This window comes from Trichosurus vulpecula, chromosome 5 (assembly GCF_011100635.1).
Source record: "Trichosurus vulpecula isolate mTriVul1 chromosome 5, mTriVul1.pri, whole genome shotgun sequence".
Taxonomy (NCBI): domain Eukaryota; kingdom Metazoa; phylum Chordata; class Mammalia; order Diprotodontia; family Phalangeridae; genus Trichosurus; species Trichosurus vulpecula.
The window spans coordinates 221,745,181-221,767,006 of NC_050577.1; the positions used below are offsets into that span (position 1 = coordinate 221,745,181).

Below are 21,826 nucleotides of genomic sequence, written 5' to 3' on the forward strand. Positions count from 1 at the left end.
AAGTTGTTATAATAATTTACTTAATATGAAATGTTCAATTGATTTTTCAGAATTTGACCGAAAAGTTATTGAAGAAAGAACAAGATTACACTCAATTAGAGGAGAAACAAAATGAAGAGCATGTTTGTAAAAAGAATATTCAAGCAAACCTTCATCAGAAAGAACTTGATTGTCAACAGCTTCAATCAAAATTATCTTCATCGGAAGCTTCACTGCAGAGGTTACAGGGAGAGCTTGTGGAAAAGGGGGAGGCGAGCCAGAAACTCAAGGAGGAATTGTCAGAAATCGAGAGCAAGTATCAGCATCTCAAGGTGGAGTTCAAACAACTCCAGCAGCAAAGAGAGGAGAAAGAGCAGCATGGTTTTCAGCTTCAAAGTGAGATTAATCAAGTAAGAGACGTTCTTGGTACTTACTTTATAGGATCCAGTTGACTCTACATCCTCTCTTCCCTAGCATTTGCACTGGAATCATAATTGTAAATACGGGCTTCTGAAATCACTGCCTGTTGCCAAATCCAGTGGCCTTTTCTCTGGCCTTAACACCATTAACTTCTGTAACATTTGGCACTGAGTGCTGCCTTAGAATTCTCTTCTCATACAACTTCCCTAAGACTAGGCTGCTGGGCTCTCACCTCTCTACTTACCTGCCTGTTTTGCCAATTCCTTTTCTTGCATCTAACCTCTTACCAAGCAAGTTCTTCCATGGTTTAGCTCTTCTTGCTTTGTACCTGCCTTCAGAAAAGTCAGTAATTCTGATAATTTCTCTTGTTTGAAGACTTCCAAATCTCTTTCTCCAGCCCTGAGCTGTCTCTTAGCTTAGGTCCTTTCTTTCCTGTTGACTTACTAGACTTTTGGTCTTATAAACTCTATTCTTCCCACATTTTCCCATCATCATTGTTTCTGCCACCTTGACTCTCTGTTCTTCTTTGACAATTCAGAGGTAAGGTCTCTTTTACATAAACCTCAGTATTCCTCCTGCTTGTGTTTAGCCTTTTTTTTTTTTATCAGTGCCTGGCATAGCACCTTGCATATAGTGGATGATGAATGAAGTGAATGGAATTTGCTGTGAGCAGAACAGCTATATTTGTAGATTCTTTAACTACTTTGTAATTTACCAGCCTAGGAACCTTTAAGAATCCTTTGTATGGTATTATTTTTCATTTTGTCTTTTTTTGGTAGACTTTGTTTTTATATCACATTCATTTTTTGCTATATTTGTTTTCCTTCTGCTGCCCAATGAACCCATCCTTTGTAGTAACAAAGCTTAGAAAAGGAAAAGCAGTTTAGCAAACTAAATGATATGTTGACTGTGTCTGTCTAATGCAATATTCTTTTTGTAGGGGCTAGAGCCTTTTGCCTCTGTTAAAGGTTTATCAGGGAATTCTCTGAGCTCACAGGGTGGTAAACTTTGGATCTTATCAGTTGGGAATGAATTGGTTGGTTTGGGCTGTCGTGGTTGGGAGCCACCTCTTTGTGATAGCCTGTAAAAAAGAAGATCTCTTGCACAGTTGTTCCTTCAACTCTTTTTCACTTTCTGGGGAGATTCTGAGAGAGCAGCAAAGCTAAGCATACTCTAGGTTATGGTCTGGGCAGGATGTGGATGTGAGGGGGAACACTTTGCATGTACACAGCCTTCTCCCTCACCTCCTTTTCCCTTAGAGAGCTGTTAATGACTATCGAAGGGTAAGAGAGCTTTGTAAGTTACCTGTGCTCTACTTATGTTGCCTGAGAGGAGACTAGATAACCCCCAACCCCCTGCTTGAATCCCCTGGATCCCTAGATAGAGAAAGATGGATTTCTTGGACAATATTGAGTTCTTGGAAAGGCCTATGATATAATCTTTTAGAAAGATAAAGAAGACCTCCCTGAACAGCCAGCCTGGAAGGAAGGGGTGGGGAAGGAGATGGGAGGGAAGAGGATAACAAATTCCCCCTGTACAAAGGACTAAGTCCATGATGTGGGCATATCATAAAAGCCCATGTGATTAAATTCTTCTGAAACTTAAGGTTTGATGAAAAGTGGGTTGCCTCTCTAGTAGCCTCAAGTTCATTTTTCCTTCTGAGGGACGTCCAGACTACAGGGGACTGAAGAGGACCCACAATAGCTGAAACCATTTTATTTTTTCCTCAGTGAGACACAAAGTCCCAAACAAAGACTTATGACATGCTAACCTCATCAAATTGATTTGGGAACTCTCCTGATCAATCCTCTATGCTTTTATATGCTTTTATTTATATTTATATTGAATATAAATATATTTACATGAAATATATTTATATGAAATAATATATTTATATTCCTTGAAGTTTGCATGTGCTTTACATACATCACCTCATTTGAGCCTCACAAACAGTGCTGTGAAGTGGGCACTGAGAATATTGGACCCTTTTATACAGATGAGGAAATTGATGCTCAGATAAGTGGCTTTTCCAGAGTCAGACACCTAGTAAATATTGGAGGTGGGATTTGAACTCCATGCCTTCTTGTTTCCAAATCCAGTACTTTATTCACTACACTGTGATGTCTTCTTAAAGTTCTGTTCTAAATTTATTGCCTCATCATGGCATGGAAATGAGCCCTAAATTGTTGAAGGCTGTGCCACCACATTTAGGTCTGGCAGGTTCTATCAGACTAGAAAGGCTTTTACTACAGTCTCAACAATCTATGTTGAGTCCTAACCTAACTAAATACAGATGCTTATCATAAGTAAGATGCCACTTGATGATGACTTCTTTGGGCATGGAACAAAGGAGACTAGAACTTCTGGTGTGATGGTGGTAGAGTTAGCAGAGGGAGTGCTAAGAAGAATGGTGTTGTCAGGGAAATCACTTTGGCATCAGTGTGGAAAATGAATAGGAGTGGGACAAGATTTGAGGCAGGGTGACTAATATTATGGTAGTCAGGGGGAGAGGTGGTGATGAGAGCCTGAGTAAGAGTGGTGGCTGTGTGGGTAGAGAGAAGGCTAGGAATTCAAGAGGAAATGTGGAACTAGAAATGACAAGATTTGGCAAGTGCTTGGATATTTAAGGTGAATGAGAGGGAATAGTCAAGAACCATCCTGAGGTTGTGAACCTGGAAGGATGGTGTGGATCCCTGGATAATAATAGAGAAATCTGGAAGAGGGAAGTATATTAATGAGCTGAAGCAGCATGTCCATACTGTATCCTTAGGAAGCCTTAGCCTTATTTTAATCAGCCTCCCATCTCCCGCCTGTCTCTCTTTGCAACTGTGATCCCCGAAGTGGATCCTATCCTAAAACTGCAATCCTTCTTATTCTCAGTGAATCTCCCTACCTCACACTTTTCAGCTAACATTCCTCCTGCTTCATGTTAACACTAACAGTTATGAGGACTGCATTTAGGACATGATGAAATGCCTAAGACTTGCCTGATCTTTGACCTCTACCCCACAGATGGTGATGAGTGTTAGTGAGAGGAGCGTATAGGAAGTCTTGTTCAAGATGAGAAAGACCAGGACAAGAAACTAAAGGCCTAATGTGCATAGGGGGTTTTCCCATTTTTGTTGTCAATAAAAGGCAAGGGATTTAGAAGAGAAGGCAGATTAATGGGAAGTGAACTGCTGGCTATGGAGATGATATGTGGGCACAGGACTTCTGTGCCATGGCATAAAATGTAGAAATGATGGGGCCTGAGCCTGCGATAGCGTGCACTTAGCAAATATATTTGAACAGGAGTCTTGCAAATCTAATCAAAAGGGCTTTAAGCCAATAAGAGAGAGACAGAAAGAGAGCTGTCATTTGCTATCTTAGCACACTAGATACCACCGAGAATAGCTAAAATTTAGGAGGAAGAATAGCAGTGAAACAGTAATTTACAGGAAAAAAGGACCACAATAAAATGCATGGCCTTGGATATCTGTGTACATGCAGAAAATATTTCTTGCCAATCCTAAAAAAAATTCATTTGCCCCTTCTGTTCCACCTACTTCCTCATTTCACTTCTCACTTTCACTTTAAAAATTTTGTCTATACCTGATCCTTCCATTTCCTCACAATCTGCTGTCTTCTCAGGTGTTGCAGTTGAGCCTCCCGCTCCCACTACTCTATCAAAACTAGTTTTTCAAACCTTAGTAATGACCTAATTGCCAAACTCACTGACTTGTTTTAGTCCTCATCCTCTAACATCTCAATAGCTGTGGACACACCCAGTTGATCATGCCTTCCTACTGTATGTGTTTGCCTCCTGCCTTGCTAATCTCCATCTCTCACCAACTTCTATGATGATCCTTGGGCCATCATCAGTAGTCTTGACTTTTGTTTTTTTGCCGCTGGACTCTGGAGGAGAGAGTGAGGCTGACAACTTTGGGCAGCTACTGGAGAGTCAACTCTCATGGTGTCATTGGTAGTCTTTGAGAACGAAGGACCACCAACAACAGTAGTAACAGCAACAATGCAGAAGTCTTTCAGAGGTTTTTTTCTTCTTATGCTTCTCTTCTTTGTACTTTCTCCCTTGGCATATCGTTCTCTCCCATGGCTTCAACTACCACTTCTGTACAGATAGTTCCCAAATCTAGATGTCTAGGCCTTTCTTCCAAAGTCTAGTCCTGTATCTTCATCTTCCTATTATGGAAGTATGTAGTATGTACACTGGATGTATTGACGTCTTCGAACTTAGCACCTCTAAACCTTAGCTTATCTTTCTCTTGAATATGTTCCTCCTTCTGACTTTACTGATTTACTCTGTCATCACTCTTCACCTGCTTGTCTCTTTTTGTAATCTCAGGGTTAACTTGGATTCTTCTCTTTTCCTCACTTCTTTTATGCAGTTAATCACAAAATCGAGTCAGTTCCACCATGGTCATGACCTTGCATCTTCCCCCTCCTAGGTTACCACTGCTACCCTACAAGGGCACATCCTCATCACCATCTGCCTGCCTTCTACAATAGACATATCGCCTCCCTAGTCTGGCTTTTATGTTGCTACCAGAATAATTGTTCTTATACCTAAGTCGGGTCACATTACTTTTCAGTTCAGAATCTCCAAAATGTCCCATTTCTTCTGGTATTCCACACCTCCCAACCGGGGTTAATTACTCTGTTTTGTGATTATGTCTTGTACCGTTCTGCCTCCTTGCCCTTGCTAACAAAGTTCCTTATATTTCAGATGTCTTCTTTCTTCATCTATTGAATTTCTGTCCATCCATAAAGTGTGGTTTAAATGCCATCTTCTCCAGGAAGGCTTCTCCCTCATGCCTCTCCCTCCTTCAAGTCACTAACAACATTTCCTCCTCTTACCTCATGTAGCACATTAATAACTCTAGAGCACAAGAATAGACAGTATGACATAGGATGTCTTATCCTCCCTATCACAGTGTAATCTCTATTAGGATAAGTGTTAACCTTATCTAAATTTTTTAGTGCCAGCTCCTCTGTGAAGCCTTCTTGGAACCTCTAAATTATGTTTTCTCCCTCCTCAAATTTCCTGGAGAGCTTTGTCTGGATCTTTCCTTTTTCCTTTTTACTCTATATATCTCTCTATATTTTAGCTGCATATGTAATGATAGTAGTGGGCAGTTCACTAGGCATTCTATTTACCTTATCTCACCAGAAACTCTCAGCAGGCCCTGTTAGAAAGGTGTTACAAGCTTTGTTATCTTTGTTTTACAGATGAATAAATAAGCTTAGAGACAGGGTATTAGCTTAGCACAGTGCCTGGCACAAAGTAAGTTCTTCATACGCACCTGCTTGTTGACCAGCTGGCTTCCTCCCCTCCTCTCCCCTCCCCTCCCTTTCTCTCCTCACCTCTCTTCTTTTCTAGTTGGTAGGTGAGAATTATATAAGGAAAATTTTCTCTTTTGTTTTTTTGAAATGAGCATCCTCAAAGGCATGTGAGTAAGGCATTTTAAAGACTCAAAACATTTAAATTATAATTAAAATCCATAAGGAATTTGAGAAAAGAGACATTGTTGCATGGCTCATTTTTATTCTCAAAAACGCTGAGATTTAAAATATTGTTTTCTCACTGGTATTTATTTAGCCCTTAAATCTGGTGTAATAAGTGGGAAATTTAAGTACTTTTTCTTTTAAAGTTACACAGCAAACTTTTGGAGACGGAACGGCAGCTAGGTGAGGCCCATGGCAGGCTTAAAGAACAGAGACAGCTCTCGAGTGAAAAATTGATGGATAAAGAACAACAAGTGGCTGATCTACAGTTAAAGCTTTCTCGTTTGGAAGAACAGGTGGGTCAATATCTCCAATCATTCTGTCCTTTCTCTAGAGCATTGACTCTTAACCTTATTTGTGTCATGGGCCTCTTTGGTGGTCTGAAATCTGTGGGCTCCCTCTCACAATAAGATTTTTAAATACCTAAAATGAAATGCACAGCTTTACAAAGAGAAACTCATTATATTGAAACAGTTATCAAAATATTACAAAAAAAGAGTTCATAGACCTCAGGCTAAGATCCTCTGCCATAAGGACTTTGTACTTGAATTTGATAGTTTTCACTGATTTTAAAAAATATTTATTTTTGAGAACATTGTTTATTCAAATGTTTAATTTATAGCTGCTATGCTTCTCAACCTTTTTACACCTTTAAAATAAATCTTCATTAAATACTATGTCTTTATTCATTGTGGTTCCAAACAGTCTTAAGAATGAAATTATGTACAGTGGAATTAGCAATATTTCTTTTGCAGTGGTGGGTATTCATTTTTCTTTTGACAAATATTTGTTGAATGCCTCCATAGAAAGGTTTTCTTATAACCTCAAACAGAAAGCCAGGGCTTGGAGTGAGCAGGCAGACTTAGATGAAGTTGTTGAGAAGAAGTTGAGATTTATGGTCTGAAACAGAAGGAGACATTAATGAAATTGTAAGATTAGGAAGAATGAGGATTTGCCATAGTGAAAATTTTATCTTAGATATCTTATTTCTTTACTATAGTCAGAATTTATGCAGTTTATATAAACCTTGAGAACTCACCCAAGAATCATGATTATTTCTTGTAGAAAGATGATGTGCATATTTTAGTAAAAACCTCACCTGTTGTAAGATTTGCTAAAGGCTTCATATTATCAGAAAGAGCCAAACCCTTTTGGCCGCAAAAAGAAATGCAGTTTTTATAGCCAGCAGCCCTCTCAATTTTAGGTATCTAGACTCAGAATTTTAGATATGGTCCTATGTGGTCCTTCTGTTTTTTGAAACCAGGTGATTAAGTACAGTTATTATAATAAAAAGGAAGGTATTCTGGTATTTTGTCTTAATGATGCTTTTAGTGCTTAAGATATCTGATGGGTGAAGAATTAACTTCAGGATACTAGTTAATAATAAACAAGTAATGAGAGTTTAGTGAAAAGTTTCTTAGAAATGTATCCTTTTTGTGGGGAGCATTCTTTTTATAAAGATTTATTCATCATGGGATTAGAATTGTTGTTCACAATTTGCTTCTGTTATAGTATTGTAACAGTCTCTAATGTAGATCTTTCATAACACCTAAGTTTTGTGGGATTTGAGGAAATTATCTTATGTAGCCCTTGGGTTTTCCAGTTAGCTTCCCTAGGTTCTAGGTGTGTTTTGGGGCCGAGTCCTCTCCAGCCTATGGCTCATAAGCTTCCACTGATATTTTATCAGTCAGACATAGAGCACGTTTTGGTTTAACAAAGGTTTAATTCAATAGCAGATGAAATAAAGTAACAATATAACATATCCTGCCATGAGCCTTGAACTCACTCTCCATAAATACACACACATTTAGTAGGAGGAGCCTGCCTTCCTATGAATTATGCTGGAAATCCATGTGGATGGGGGGCACTTGGGGCCGAGATGCACGCCCAGAGAATCTGTGTGACCAGGGCACACACATGCACAGAGGGGCGACTCTCACTTGGGATTCTACCAAGGTGCTGTTCTTTCTTTTGCTGCTCTCTGCTAGATTGGCTTCTCTTCCTCTCTCTACCACCTGAAAGCTGGATGTTTGTCTGCTCCAGCTGTTCTGAGGGTCAACTGATGACCTGAAATAGCGTCCACTAGAGATGCTGTGGCTATAATATTATGAGCCTCCTGTATTATCCCCCGAGTAGGGCTGTAGTGATTAAGCATTTCTCTTGATACGGGAAAGGGTGTAAAGCCCTTTCATTCCTCTCTTTTAGTCTGCTCATTCAATAACTCAGCTACAGACTTCAGCTGAGGTGCTATCTTTAGATTGCCTTCAGCAACTCAGACCTCCATCTCCTGGAGGTGCTGTGATTAGTAAGTCTCTCCCCAGCAGAGAAGGCTGCATTTAGGCCCCACCAGCTAGCTAGGAAGCCTGCTTCAGCTCTCCATTGGACTACTTAGCCACAGGTTTTTTATCCAGGGGGCACCAAGAGTTGCAGAGGCCTCAGCTTTGATCTGGTCTGTCCTTTGAGCTTTTGTTAGAACTTGTGTGTTAATCTTTTCTATTCTAAACTCCTGGCTCAATTGAATTACTCTGTCTGCTAATGTCTTCCTTGCATTTCTCACTTCAAATGTTACCTGATTAATAGTTTGAAATACATTTTGTTTTTAGGTCTTATTCCCTCTGGCTGAAGTAATCTTCCTATGGTGCCACTTCTTTAAATGAAAAGAGACTCCAGAGACTCTGTGATAAGGAAACTTTTCTCTTCACCCCAGCAACCTCTCTTTTCTTTGTGAATGGCAACTGCTGTGCTGGCTAGAGGAGTTTTAAAGGCATTTACTTTTGTCCTACTTTCTTACAGCAACATCATAGCCTCTGACCTCTCTTCACTCAGTCATCTCTGAGTCTCCTTCACATCCGACATCTAATGAGTTGCCAAGTCTTGTCCCCTCCTTCTACTCACACTGCCACCAACCATTTTTAGGACCTTATTACCTATTGCTTGAACTATTTTCTTAATAGCCTTCTAACAGATCTGTCTCTAGTTTCCCTGCCTTCCAATCCATTCTTTATACTACTGTCAAAATCATCTTTTTAATGTACAGACCTGATCATGTCATTGATCAATTAAAAAAACCTAAAAAAACAAACTTTAATAATTCATCATTTTTATTGAATAAATATAAATACCTTAAGGACTTTATGTAGTCTGGGTACATCTTATTTTATTTCTCTATCATTTATTTGATACTGTTCCCATTCCTGTATTCTCTTCCATAATATCCCACATACAACCCTTCTGTGTGCTTTTACAGCTACCACCTTAGTTCAAGTCCTCCTCAACTCTCACCTGGATTATTACAACTTCATTTCTCATTGGTCTTCCAGCCTCATTTGAGTCCAGTCTACACATAACTGCCAGAATGGTTTTCCTTAGGCATGTATTTGACCATGGATTCCCTACTCAGTCATCTTTAATGGCTGTCACCCCCAAGATCAAATATAAACATCTCATTTAGCTTTTAAAGCCTTTTATAGCCTAATTCCAATTTATATCCTCACTGGCCACGCTCTTAAGATCTAGCTCAGCTGGCCTCTGTGCGCCTCATACATGACATTGCGACTCCTGTCCCTACTTTTGCACTGACCGTTCATTCCACGTGCCTGGAAACAATCTCCTTTTACCTCTATTTCGTAGAATCCTTCTCTTCCTTTAAGATCCTTCCTTAACCACCATCTCCTTATATAGTAGGCACTTAGTAAATGCTTGTTAGGTAACTGGTTTCAGCCACACTAAGCTACTTGTTATCCTTGATATCATCTTGTTCTCTTCGCTTCTAGTCGTTTTACATGCTGCATCCATCACACCCCTTCCCACCACACCCAGCCCACTTGGGGTGTCTTAAATGAGGTCTGTTCACATCATAGCAACCTCTGTTGAAATTCTGCTCTTCTTACAGGTTCAGCCCAGGTGCTACTTTCTCTTTTTAGTTATTCCTAGTTTCTTGAACTAAAAATGATTCAGCTCCTCAAATCTTCCCCTTTAAATTTCTTTTGCCACTGTGCCTTCACTTCACTTTCACTGCACCAAATCGTGTTCTAAGTTGTATCATAGTTATTCACCTTTATGTTTCATCCTCTCTTCTGAATTGTAAGCCTTTTGAATGAAGGTAATGTGTCTTATTTATTTTGTTTTTCCTCTAACAGAACACATTATATCCTTAATAAACGTTTGTTGAATTTAATTTTAGCATTGAACTTCTACATTATGCCTCTTGCTTTTTATTAACAGTCCAACTTTTCTCTTTCAAGTTGAAGGAAAAAGTAACCAATTCCACTGAACTGCAGCATCAGTTAGATAAAACAAGGCAGCAGCATCAAGATCAGCAGGCCCTGCAGCAGAGCACAACAGCCAAGCTTCGGGAAGCCCAGGTAAAGGCCCTGGGGGAGGTGCTCCTTGCAGTGAAAGAGGAGCCACTGGGAACAATTTGGTTGAACAGAATACTTGAGAAAAATGAGTTTTATGGTTGATTTCATTTTCTGGTTACATTGAGGTGGAATGGCAGAGTATAGTGGAAAGAGCCCCCAGCTGGGAGACTTGGGTTTGAATCCTGACTTGTTACGAAGGTAAAGTCTGCTGACCTTGGTAACAGATTGGATATGGAGGGAAAGAGAAAGAATACAGTAGCGTGAGCATATTCTGTATCTCCCACACTAGACCCAAGTACCTCTTGATGAAGTATCTATGAATAATTTGGAATCAGCATTCATAATACCAATATAATTGATAGAATTATAGGAGTCATGTCCTATAGTCAGAGTAGGAAGGAACTTCAGGGGTCATTTAGCTGTATTCTTTACCCAAATCAGGAATCCAGTGTACACTGTTTTCAACTAGTAGCAATCCAGTCTATGCCTGAAAACCTCTGGTGTTGGACTGTTGGCAATCTATTCTGTTCTGGGACAGCGCTAACTAAAAGAAAATTTTTTATGTTGGAATCTCTTTCATTGTAACTTCAAACCACTAGGTGTAAAAGGTAAAGGGGGAAGTTGAATATATACAGATTTCAGGATATGCCCTGGAATGTCGGTTTAAAATTTTTTAAAAAAATAACTAAGCTATTTTCTTAATGCTCATGTTCTCCTAAAAAAAGAAGAGGGGAGAGAAATATCATTAACTGAGTTATGATTACTCAGAAATTTACTCTTTATGGAAATAAAGCATGTTTATAAAAATATAGGCTGTCACTAGATTAATTGTACTTACCATTTTGTGATGTGATGAATACAAGAATGAGTTATGAAATTTGATATCTAGCATTTTATGTATTAAGGTCTCAGTCCTTAAGGAAGCCATTTTCCATTGTTCCAGAATGATTTGGAACAAGTATTGCGTCAAATTGGAGATAAGGACCAAAAGATCCAAAATCTTGAAGCCTTGCTACAGAAGAGTAAGGAGAACATTACATTACTTGAAAAAGAGAGAGAAGATCTTTATGCAAAAATTCAAGCTGGTGAGGGAGAGACTGCTGTTCTTAACCAATTACAAGAGAAAAACCATACATTACAAGAGCAGGTAAGATCTTCACATGTGCTTTCTACCAGTTTTCAACTCATTACTACTTTAAAAAAATCTTCTCCATTGACTTTCTGCATTTCATTTTCCTTGGTTTTTTTTTTTTGTGTGTGGATATCTTTTGTTTAAAACAGATTTCTGAGTATTTTGTGTTGGTATGTGGAATGTTAAATTTTTAATTTGTTGGATATATGGACTATATAAATTGAATATACTCAAAGAAGGGAAGTGTGATTTGGGGTTAAAGGGATTTGGCAAAGTTGCATGGAAGAGCCAGGACAGATAGAATTACAGCTCCTGGAGGTGTAGTGGGAAAGCAGGCAATTATGTGTAGAGGGAATAGTAGATTGTCCTGCTGAACAGAAAGGCACATCTAGAAAGGTCTGTCAATTCAGTAAACATTTATTAAACACATAGGAAATAGCCCTTACTCTTATGGAGCTTACATTCTACTGGGAGAAAACAACATGTTTACAAGCAAGTAAATACAGGATATAAAGAAAGTAATTCCTGAGAAGGCAAAAACATTAACAACTGGAGGATCAGGAAGAACCTCATGTAGGAGGTGACGTTGGAATTGGACGTTGAAATGGGGCAGGGATTCCAGCGATGAGAGGCTGGCATCTATGGGGAAAGACACATAGGGCAATGTGGCTGCAGTGTGAATGCTGACCAGACAGTGGTTGGACAGAATCAGTTATGATGGTGGTCACTTTGAGGACGATGACATAGGGCAGAATGCCAGCGACCTTATCTCCCTCACCTGTAAAATAGCAATATTACCTGTCCTGCCTACCTCCCAGGATATTGTGAAAATCTTTTGAGAGATTAGAGATGAAATACAATTAGAACAAAATTGTGGGAGGCTTTGAGTGCCAGATTAAGGAATTTGGCTTTTATTGGTAGGCATTTGGAGAAGAAATGAGAGCTTCAAGCAGGTAAGTGACATTTTTGCTAGCATATGTGCCTCATCTGGCAGCAGTAAATGGTAGGAATTGGAGGGGGCAGGTTATTACAATGGTGAGTCCAATCTGAGACAAGAGGTGGTGAGTGTCTAACCTCTGGGGTATTGGATAGGGGCAATGGGAAGGAAGCGATATATGTAAGAGATATTCAAGAATTAGAATTGATGAGGCCTTAGATTGCATGTGTGAGTATTAAGGTTTGAGGGGGTGTCCAAGATGCCTAAAATTAGAACTGGGGTAGCTAGTAGAATGGTGGTACTTTTCCTAGAAATTGAGGAGTGTCAGGTACAGGGTTGTGAGAGGTGGTGTGGACTTAAGGGGGTAAGGACAAACATGGAAATATGTAATACACCTCTGCACTTCCAGGAAACTTGTTAGGGTTGGAGATATTTTTTTTTTTTTGCAGGAGGGAAGGCAGGGCAACTGGGGTTAAGTGACTTGCCCAAGGTCACACATAGCTAGTAAGTGTGTCAGGTGTCTGAGGCCAGATTTGAACTCAGGTCCTCCTGACTCCAGGGCTAGTGCTCTACTCATTGTGCCACCTAGCTGCCCCTAGGGGTTGGAGTTATTTTAAAAGAATTCATAAATGATACTTCTGTTAAGGGGAAGGGGATCTGCTTATCAAAACCAAATTTGATAAGTAGATAATATAATAAATTTTGATATAGGATGGAGTTATTTTCTCTTAAGCCATGAAGTGTTAATAACTTTCTGTATTTGTACCCCTAATTGTTTTCTGAAGTTTCACAAATGACCTCAGTTGCCAGTTTTAAATGAAGACTTTTTTAGATTGGTTGTCTGCTGGAATAACATGTTGGAAGTTCAACTCAGACTCAAATCTGTGTACAACTTTTTCTGCAGTGAAACTGCTGGGCATAAGTCTGTGAAAAGAAATATCTTCCTGAGATGTGAACATTTAAAAAATTATAATGATGTTGGGCACATAAGTATTTTATTAAGGATATCTTAAAATATTTATAATTTTGTTAAAATTCATGGCTAACATGGAAGTGTTTTGCTTGACTTTACATGTGTAAGGAATATCATGTGGCTTGCCTTCTCCATCAGTGGGGGAAGAAGCTAGAGGGAGAGAGAAAATTTGAAGCTCAGAATTAAAAAATGAATGTTTAAAAGAAACAATTTTGTTAAAATTTAACACAGTTTATCACTGTTAAGGTAGATTGGCTTAATGCCTTTCTAGTTCTTAAGTTCAGAATTGGTTGGTTTTTTTTTGCGTGGGGTTTAGTTCTTGTCATCTTTTTAGTGAACATTCCAGTGTCTTGCTATTATAATAGGTAACTCAACTCACGGAGAAGCTGAAAAATCAATCGGAAAGCCACAAACAGGCTCAGGAGAATTTGCATGAGCAGGTGCAGGAGCAAAAGGCACACCTACGAGCCGCACAGGACCGAGTTCTTGCCCTAGAAGCCAACATTAGTGAAGTGAACAGTCAGCTAAATGAGAGTAAGGAGAAGGTCTCCCAACTTGACTTACAGGTAATAGCTGTACTTTTCTTTTAATTAGTGTTCTTAGCACAGTGTTTAGCGAATAATAAGTGCTTAATAAATGTTTATTGATTTGTTGAGTAACGACACAGTTTCATCAGGAATCTAGAAGAAACTGATCTTCAATGTATATATTTGGTCCATTAATTTTAAATTACAGCTTCTTTATTATGTATTTTCACTTGTTGATTTTTAACTAATTGACAACTGAAGCCAAATTAAATTACTTTAGAAACTAATGGACTAGGTTTTTTAATGAAATGCTCCTCACTCTCCACTTCCTCCCAGCATGTCCTTTCCTTCCCCTATACCCTGCTGAATGAGTCCATTCAGAATGAGCTGCCAAATTAACAGAACCAAGGCTGTCATCTAGAAAGTGCTGAATTCTTTGCTCTAATCCTTATTTCTACCTTTTAGACTCCTGAAATCTATGTAATTTTGCTAGACTTCCTTTTTTTGACTCATTTTAGGCGAGTTATATTTAGTAGATTAAAAAAAATCCCTTTAGTTTGATTTTATTCCATCATGTTTCTGTTTCAGAGGTTTATATTATATCTTGGCTTTGCTTCTAGATTTTTAAAATAAGATTTATTCTTTAAAAGGCCTTGAAAATGTAATATTTGATGTGTTTACCTTGGATTTACTTCTAAGATACCTAGAGATTTAAGAGAGCTGGTTTTACCTAATACACTAAGCATAGGTTTAGAAACTGAGACACATTTTTGAAGCTTCTTCGGTGTATGTTTCCTGGAGAAAATTGTATAACCTTTGATTTGATTTAGCTTATTTCTCTAGGATTGCATAGAGAATTCCAACATAGTTAAATAGCAAAATAGTTAACATATCAGAATGCAGAGATCCAAGACTGCCTATATCACTTTATAAAAAGTAATGTGCCATAGAAGGGTGAGTGGTTGCTGCTCCCAATATATTTTTCATGTGTTATTTTCAGTATAATGAACAGCATATATAGGAATATTATAAGTCAGTGACAATCCAAACTTAAAAGTAGGTAGATGAAGTTTGTGATTCTTTTTGCATCGAAGGATTGCTCATTCTGTGAAAGCTATCTGCCCCACACTCCACCCCTCCCAGCTGTTCCTTCTGAAGCTTTCCTTGAAGGCTGCTCAGCCGGCAGGTCACAGGTTGCCTATCCAGCAAGGTGTTGTTAGCTGCCAGCCTTCCAAGTGCAGTTCCTTACGTTCTGTGCTGAGAAACCTGGAGCTACTTTACCGTTGCTTTAAGCTTGAAACAGGAGAAGGAGGCCACTCCCAGAATGCCAGCATATTGGCATATGATGAAAAAAACAGACCCATGACTCTACTTTTTTTAATATCAGAACTCTGACATACGTTCTATGACACTGTCACCTAGATCCAGCCACTCCCAAAAGAAATTTCTCCTTGTACAGGGATGGTAAGTATAACATTTAAAAGGGGCAGGGCCTAAAACAATGGTAAAAGAGAGCAGTGGCTAAAGGCAGGAGCTACGGCAATGCATCCTTTTAAAGGGCAGGCCCTTAAAGGCAACACTTTGGGAAGTGCCTTTAGCTCTCTGTCCAAAACCCCAATTTGCTAACAGACTAGTGTTCTACACCCACTTCATGGTTTATTTCCTATTGTGATTATCATTTCCCAGCATAGTGGTGGAATGGGAAGAGCAGTGGGTTTGGAGTGCAAGAACTTGACTCCCATCTAGATTCAGCTGCTCTTCATTGCCTGCTTTTGGGGGTCACTTGCCTCTTTGGGCCCAGTTTCCTTATCTTAAACTGTGAAGATTAGACTGGGCGATTTCTGTCCCTTCCAGCCCTAAAATTTGATTAGTGTCTTTCACTGAAGCCATTGAGTCTCAGTTTTCTCATCTATAAAATGAAGATAACAATTGCTCTGTAGAGGTATCATAAAGACCAATGAGATATGTAAAGTGCTAGTCACTCATAGCTATTTGAAGGCAAAGATGATTTCACTTTTGTCTTTGTATTCCCCCAAGTGCCTACTATAGTGTCTGGCACATAGTAGGAACTTTATAATATTTGTTGATTGATTTGGCACACATTCAAAGTTAGACTTTTTACGATTGTTCTAAGAATTCAGATGAAGACCTGCCAATAGTCTCATGACAGTACTTATGAGGCCTGTACTTAGCTTTCTGAAAGGGACCTTAGAGGAACCAGCTGCATGATGCAAAACATTTTCTTTCCAAGGATTACAACTATGAAGTTGTAAAGTATGTCATTGGGAAAATAACTTAGTTTACAAAATATGCTTTGCTCAGGAGCATTTCTTATTACTAGCTAATTCAGGTATGAACTTGATAATCTCTTTGCGTTTCCTGCTCTAACATCCTGTGATTCTGTACCTAGCATGCATGGTACCCAGTGGCCATTTTTTCATTGTTAAACACACAGGTAAATTTTAATGTGCATATGAAAGTGTGTTTTTATGGGACATTAGGTTAAGTCACTAGAACTAATACACATTTATTAATACAGGTTTTGGAGTGTGTAAATTTTAAAGATTTTTAAGTCATATAATGTATCTCTCAAGTAAGTACATTTTCCTTAATGTAACAGTTCTGTATTCTGTTAGCAGATAATCAGGTTTTATGTGAAATAATTTAGATTTCTTAAAAATTTATGTTTAAAACCCCTTGATCCTTCTCAGATTTTAATTTTTTAGCTTATTGTTTGTGTACTTTAAGACTAAAAATAAATGTACTCTTTATTCTTCTCAATAATTTTTATTCCATATGAATATTCATGTTAGTGTGCAGGCCCTTATTTCTTATCCTTTATTCATAAATTCTAAATTGTGACTTTTCTTATTCAAAGTTTGAAAGTTACTCAGTCTCCTTGTATTTCTTTTTCATTCCCTTGATAACTTGATGCATTTTTCTTCCAAATTCTGTTTCCTGATTTTTTCCCCCTTGTCTCACCTTTTCTTTGGTCTTAAGGGCCTTCGATTACTTATACAGATTGGCAGCTAGTCTGTTTGTAACTTCAAGTGTTAGAGTTCCTGGGGGCCAGTAGAGAGTGTAAGCAACTTGCCCTTGGTCACAAAGCTGGTATCAAATGAAGGACTTAAACCCAGTTCTTTCTGACTGGGAGGCAGACTTTCTCTTTCCACCATTCCATACTTTCCCTCTAACTTTTGTTTATCACGGGGGAAAGTGCTAAAAGGAAAATTTGTTAAATTATCGAACTCTAGCGCAAAGTAGTTCAAATTTATTCTTTTGAAATTTCGTACTTTCAGAGGCATTAGTATTCCAGAGTTCTAGTCCCTGGGGATCTCTTCACTGGTGTTTGCTTTAGCTCCTTGGTTTCTGATAATAGGCAGACTCTAGAAAGCACCACAGCTTTCCTTTTCAGGGAGCAGCTTTTGAGGGCCTTTTTTCTCATAGATGATGCCTTATAAAAAAAAAAAAATCCTGGAGATGAATCACCATAGAAACATTGTTGAAATGAAAAAAGTAACTGCAGTAGTAGGAGTGCTGGTGAAAAGAATCATTAATAGAGGCCAGTGTATTGGATGGAACTTCCATGGCAGTTTTACAGAAAGACTCAGATGACAACCACCCAGGATGAGAGAGTATAATTGGATTGCTGTCTGCACTGGTTGGGGGAGAGCCCATGTCAGTGACTCCCTGGGAGACTTGAAGTGGAAGGAGTAGGTACACTCTAAATGTACTGAACTTTTCAGCTGTGTGCTCTATCTCCTTGACTTTGTTTTGGGAGTACATATTTTTAAACTGACGGAATTGAAAGGGCGGGAGATGCTGTGCTTCCAACATCAGATCCAGGAAATCTAAAGATAACATGTTACTATGACTTAACTTTGATACTCAGTTTTGGTTTCAAGTTATTTGTTGCATTTGACCCAAAGGTGTGAACATTGTGACTGTGCTGATATGTTGATATGTGAGATTAAGTAATATTGAGAGGTTCTGACTTCTTATTTGATTCTGATCTAATCATTTTCAATATGATCTTTGAGAGGTTCTGACTTCTTATTTGATTCTGATCTAATAATTTTCAATATGATCTCAGAAGTTCTTCAGAAAAGAGTTTGTAATATACATTGATGTAAGGTAAAATAAAAACAAGAATTGGGAGGAGAAAGGCAGAGATAGAACGGGCTAAATTATCTCACATAAGAGTGTCAAGACAAAGCAATTATAATGGAAGGGAAGAGGTGGCAGGTGAGGGGGAATGAGTGAATCTTGCGTTCATTGGATTTGACTTAAGGAAGGAATAACACATTCAATTGGGTATCTTACACTACAGGAAAGTAGGGGAGAAGGGGAGAAGGGCGGGGCGACACTAGAAGGGAGGGCAGATTGGGGGAGGAGGTAATCAAAAGCAAAGACTTTTGAAAAGGGACAGGGTCAAGAGAGAAAAGTGAATAAAGGGGGACAGGATAGGATGGAGGGAAAATGTAGTCTTTTACAACATGACTGTTATGGAAGTGTTTTGCATAATGATACATGTGTGGCCTATGTTGAATTGCTTGCCTTCTCAAGGAGGGTGGGTGGGGAGGGAGAAAGGGAGAGAATTTCGAACTCAAAGTTCTAAAAACAAATGTTTTAAAAAAACAAGTTGTTTTTACATGCAACTAGGAAATAAGATATACAGGCAAAGGGGTATAGAAATCTATCTTGCCCTACAAGAAAGTAAGGGGAAAGGGGATGGGGGAGGGGAGTGGGGTGACAGAAGGGAGGGCAGACTGGGGAATGAGGCAATCAGAGTTTATGCCCTCTTAGGGTGGGGGGGAGGGTAGAAATGGGGAGAAAATTTGTAACTCAAAATCTTGTGGAAATCAATGTTGAAAACTAAAAATATTAAATAAAAAAAGAAAGAAAAATTTTTTTGAAGTAACAAGATTTATTCTGAATATAAATTAGATTTTTTTCATTTCATTTCAGATTAAAGCAAAAACTGAATTATTGCTTTCTGCTGAAGCAGCGAAAACTGCTCAAAGAGCAGATCTTCAGAATCACTTGGACACAGCTCAGAATGCATTGCAAGACAAGCAACAGGTACAGAAAGTAAAATGACCTTATACCTTAAACTGATCCACATTGAAAAGATGATTTGGCAGAGATACATGTTATATCTGCATACATGTTGGCATCTAGTGAGGATTCAGAGCATTTAATCACAGTTATAAAAAGTATGAATGCCCCTAAAGTTCCCCACCACACCCTCCTAGCTTGGAGGCTCTCCCAGCATAGTGGGAGATTTAGGGGAGCCCATCCAGCTGGAGAAGTTTCTAGCCTGTGCGCAGTGAAAGAGCACATGTCTGAAGATCAGCTTTAGCCTTTATAAGTTTGTAGAGGGTTATTGTCAGATGATAAATTTTCCTCAACCACAGCAACTCATAATGTCTATTCATGAAGGCAACACTTTACACTTTACACTCATAAAAATTATTGACCCTAATCACCCAAACTTTTGTTTATGTAGGTTTTTAGATAGATAGATAGATAGATACAAATATTTACCATGAGAAATTAAAATCTGTTGGTATTATGAAAATAATTTTGACCTCATGGATTCCCAGGAGTCCCCTGAACCACATTTTGAGAAACTGCATTAAGAGATAGCGGTGTTATGATCCATGCTGAAGAAAGCCTATGTCCTTAAAATATTAAAACATATTTTATTCTCCTTAGTTTAATCATTGTGATTCCTAAAGTAATTTTCCCCTGAAAAGCATTTTTTTTTAAAAAATCAGAAAATCATTGAAAGTAGAACACTTCCTCAGCGTACAGACCACAAGCTGCTTACCAGAAGGATTGTCAGTTATACATTTTTACAGCCACAGTAACTTGAGAAAATGAAAATATGGAGAGGGTAGGAGGAAAGCTATGATCTGGGTTGGGGGTGGGGAACCTGCAGGCCACATATGGCCTTCTAGGTCCTTGGGTGTGGCCTTTTGACTGAGTCCAAGTTTTACAGAACAAATCCTTTTTTAAGGGGATTTGTTCTGTGAAGTTTGGATTCATTCAAAGGGCAGCACTTGAGGACCTAGAGGACCCCATGTGGCCTGGAGGCCACAGGTTCCCCACCCTTGATATGGGTTGATGTCCCTCTACTTCTTAAATCATGGAACCTGGAAGTGCTAATTTTTGATTGCACTGATTACTTTTATGTAATCTAAACCTTGAGGCAAAAGTAGGTTAGCCCGACTGAAACTCTTCAATTTTCTTCTTTATTTAGGAGTTCAATAAAATCAGCAATCAGTTGGATGAAGTAACTGCCCAGCTCCATGATAAGCAAGAGCACTGCACTCAGCTGGAAGCCTTCATTAAGGAATTCAAAGAGAAGCAGCTGTCTTATGAACAGAGAGCTGAAGAACTAGAGGGACAAGTAAAGGTTTGTGATAAAACTATTGTAAAAATTTGTACATTTGTAAAATTTTTTTAAAAAGACAACTATGAAGCATTGTCTTACCAAATTTTTTTCTGTTATAAAATTCCTCTTATCATCTACACATTCTAATCTGTAGTTTCATATGATGGAAATTGATATTGTTAATGATTACCCTGGGATGTTAAAAATTCAAGAATCATCAAAGAAAGACAGGGATTTTCTGATTAGCCTGCAGGTAGCAAAGTTGTCCCAGAACCTTCCATTTGATCAGTGTATTATGGTGATTGATGTCAGCATATAGAGAGCTCTCCAGTGAAGTGTTCCATAAACCTACCTATCTGTCCAACATTTATAGTTCTGATTTGGATGCCATGCTTAGATATTCATATGATAGCTGGGAGGGATAGCTACTATGTTAGAATATAGACTGGAGGGGCCAACAGATCTTGATAGATTAAATTAACGAATGGACCAAATAATAAATAAAACTGAGTATGGATAAATGGAAAGTCCTCTAGTTGGGCTCAAGACTAAGCTGCTCAAGTATGCAAGAGAGCCAGCGTGCAGTGAGACAGCAGTTGATTTGAGAAAGATTTGAGTTGATTTTAAGCTTAGCATGAAACAACAGGGTGTGATTCTGCAGCAGAAAAGAAAATGGCATCCTGGGCTGCCTTAGAGGAACCCACTCTTTAGGGGGAATGGGGGTCTAGTCTAGGGATTCTCTGCTTTGGACTGGGCATGTCTTCAGAGGAGTGAATAAAAACCCATTGATTCAGTTGTATCAAGTAGCTGCTGTATTCAGTTCTGGGTTTCATTTTTTTTAGGAAGGACATCACACTAGGACTGCTTTAAAAGAAGGTAACCTGTATGGTGAGGAAACTAGAAGTCATGTGTGACCCAACTAAGGATGCTGAAAAGTCCTGGGGCTGCCATTTGGGAGAGTGGTTACACTTGTTCTGTTTGGTTTTGGAGGGCTAAGTTAGGTGGAAGTTGCAAAAAAGTTGTGTATTTTTTAAAAAAAATCTTCTCGACAAGAGCTGTCCCAAAGTAAAGAGAATGGGCTTTGTCAGAAGGTAATAAGAACCCTGTCACTCGGGGCGTCAGGTAGAGGCTGTTTAAGTACTTAGAGAAAAGAAATTCCTGTGTGAGTCATGCTTGGGAAAAAAATGTTCCTCATAACCTTGAGATTCTGGGAGATTGTAACCTCACCAGCAGGCTCTCCAGAGTCCAATGAGGTACAGTTAATAATCCTAGGAAATATGCTAGTGCTTTTTATTGCCAATTTTTTAAGAATTAAATTCAGTTGTATAAAATAGTTTGAGAAATTTTTTCTTTTCTGAATGTTTTAAACATAATGATACACAAGGTAATCCAAAAGCTTTACTGCAATTTTAAGCTATTAAACACTAGTAATAGTTTGAGCTGTTAAAACTGCACTAAGACTTTTTGGACACTGTGTGTGTGTGCATGTGTGTATGTGCACACGTCAAAGTTATCTGTTGTATTTAGCAAGTACAGAACTGTGTTAAAATGTGTCTAGTTATTCAAACAGTACTGTAAGTGGTCTTATGTGTATT

The 21,826-nt window shown here is 38.6% G+C and overlaps 1 protein-coding gene across 1 annotated transcript in view; it reads left to right on the forward strand.

Annotated features, from left to right (window-relative positions):
* Nucleotides 1–21,826, forward strand: part of EEA1 (early endosome antigen 1) — a 127,908-nt gene that overhangs the window by 72,530 nt on the left and 33,552 nt on the right. Inside the window, exons 11-17 of the mRNA XM_036761429.1 lie at nt 51–389; nt 6,048–6,197; nt 10,146–10,265; nt 11,206–11,409; nt 13,670–13,870; nt 18,800–18,913; nt 20,097–20,252. Coding sequence (XP_036617324.1) covers nt 51–389; nt 6,048–6,197; nt 10,146–10,265; nt 11,206–11,409; nt 13,670–13,870; nt 18,800–18,913; nt 20,097–20,252 — 1,284 coding nt within the window. The remainder of the gene's footprint in view (nt 1–50; nt 390–6,047; nt 6,198–10,145; nt 10,266–11,205; nt 11,410–13,669; nt 13,871–18,799; nt 18,914–20,096; nt 20,253–21,826) is intronic.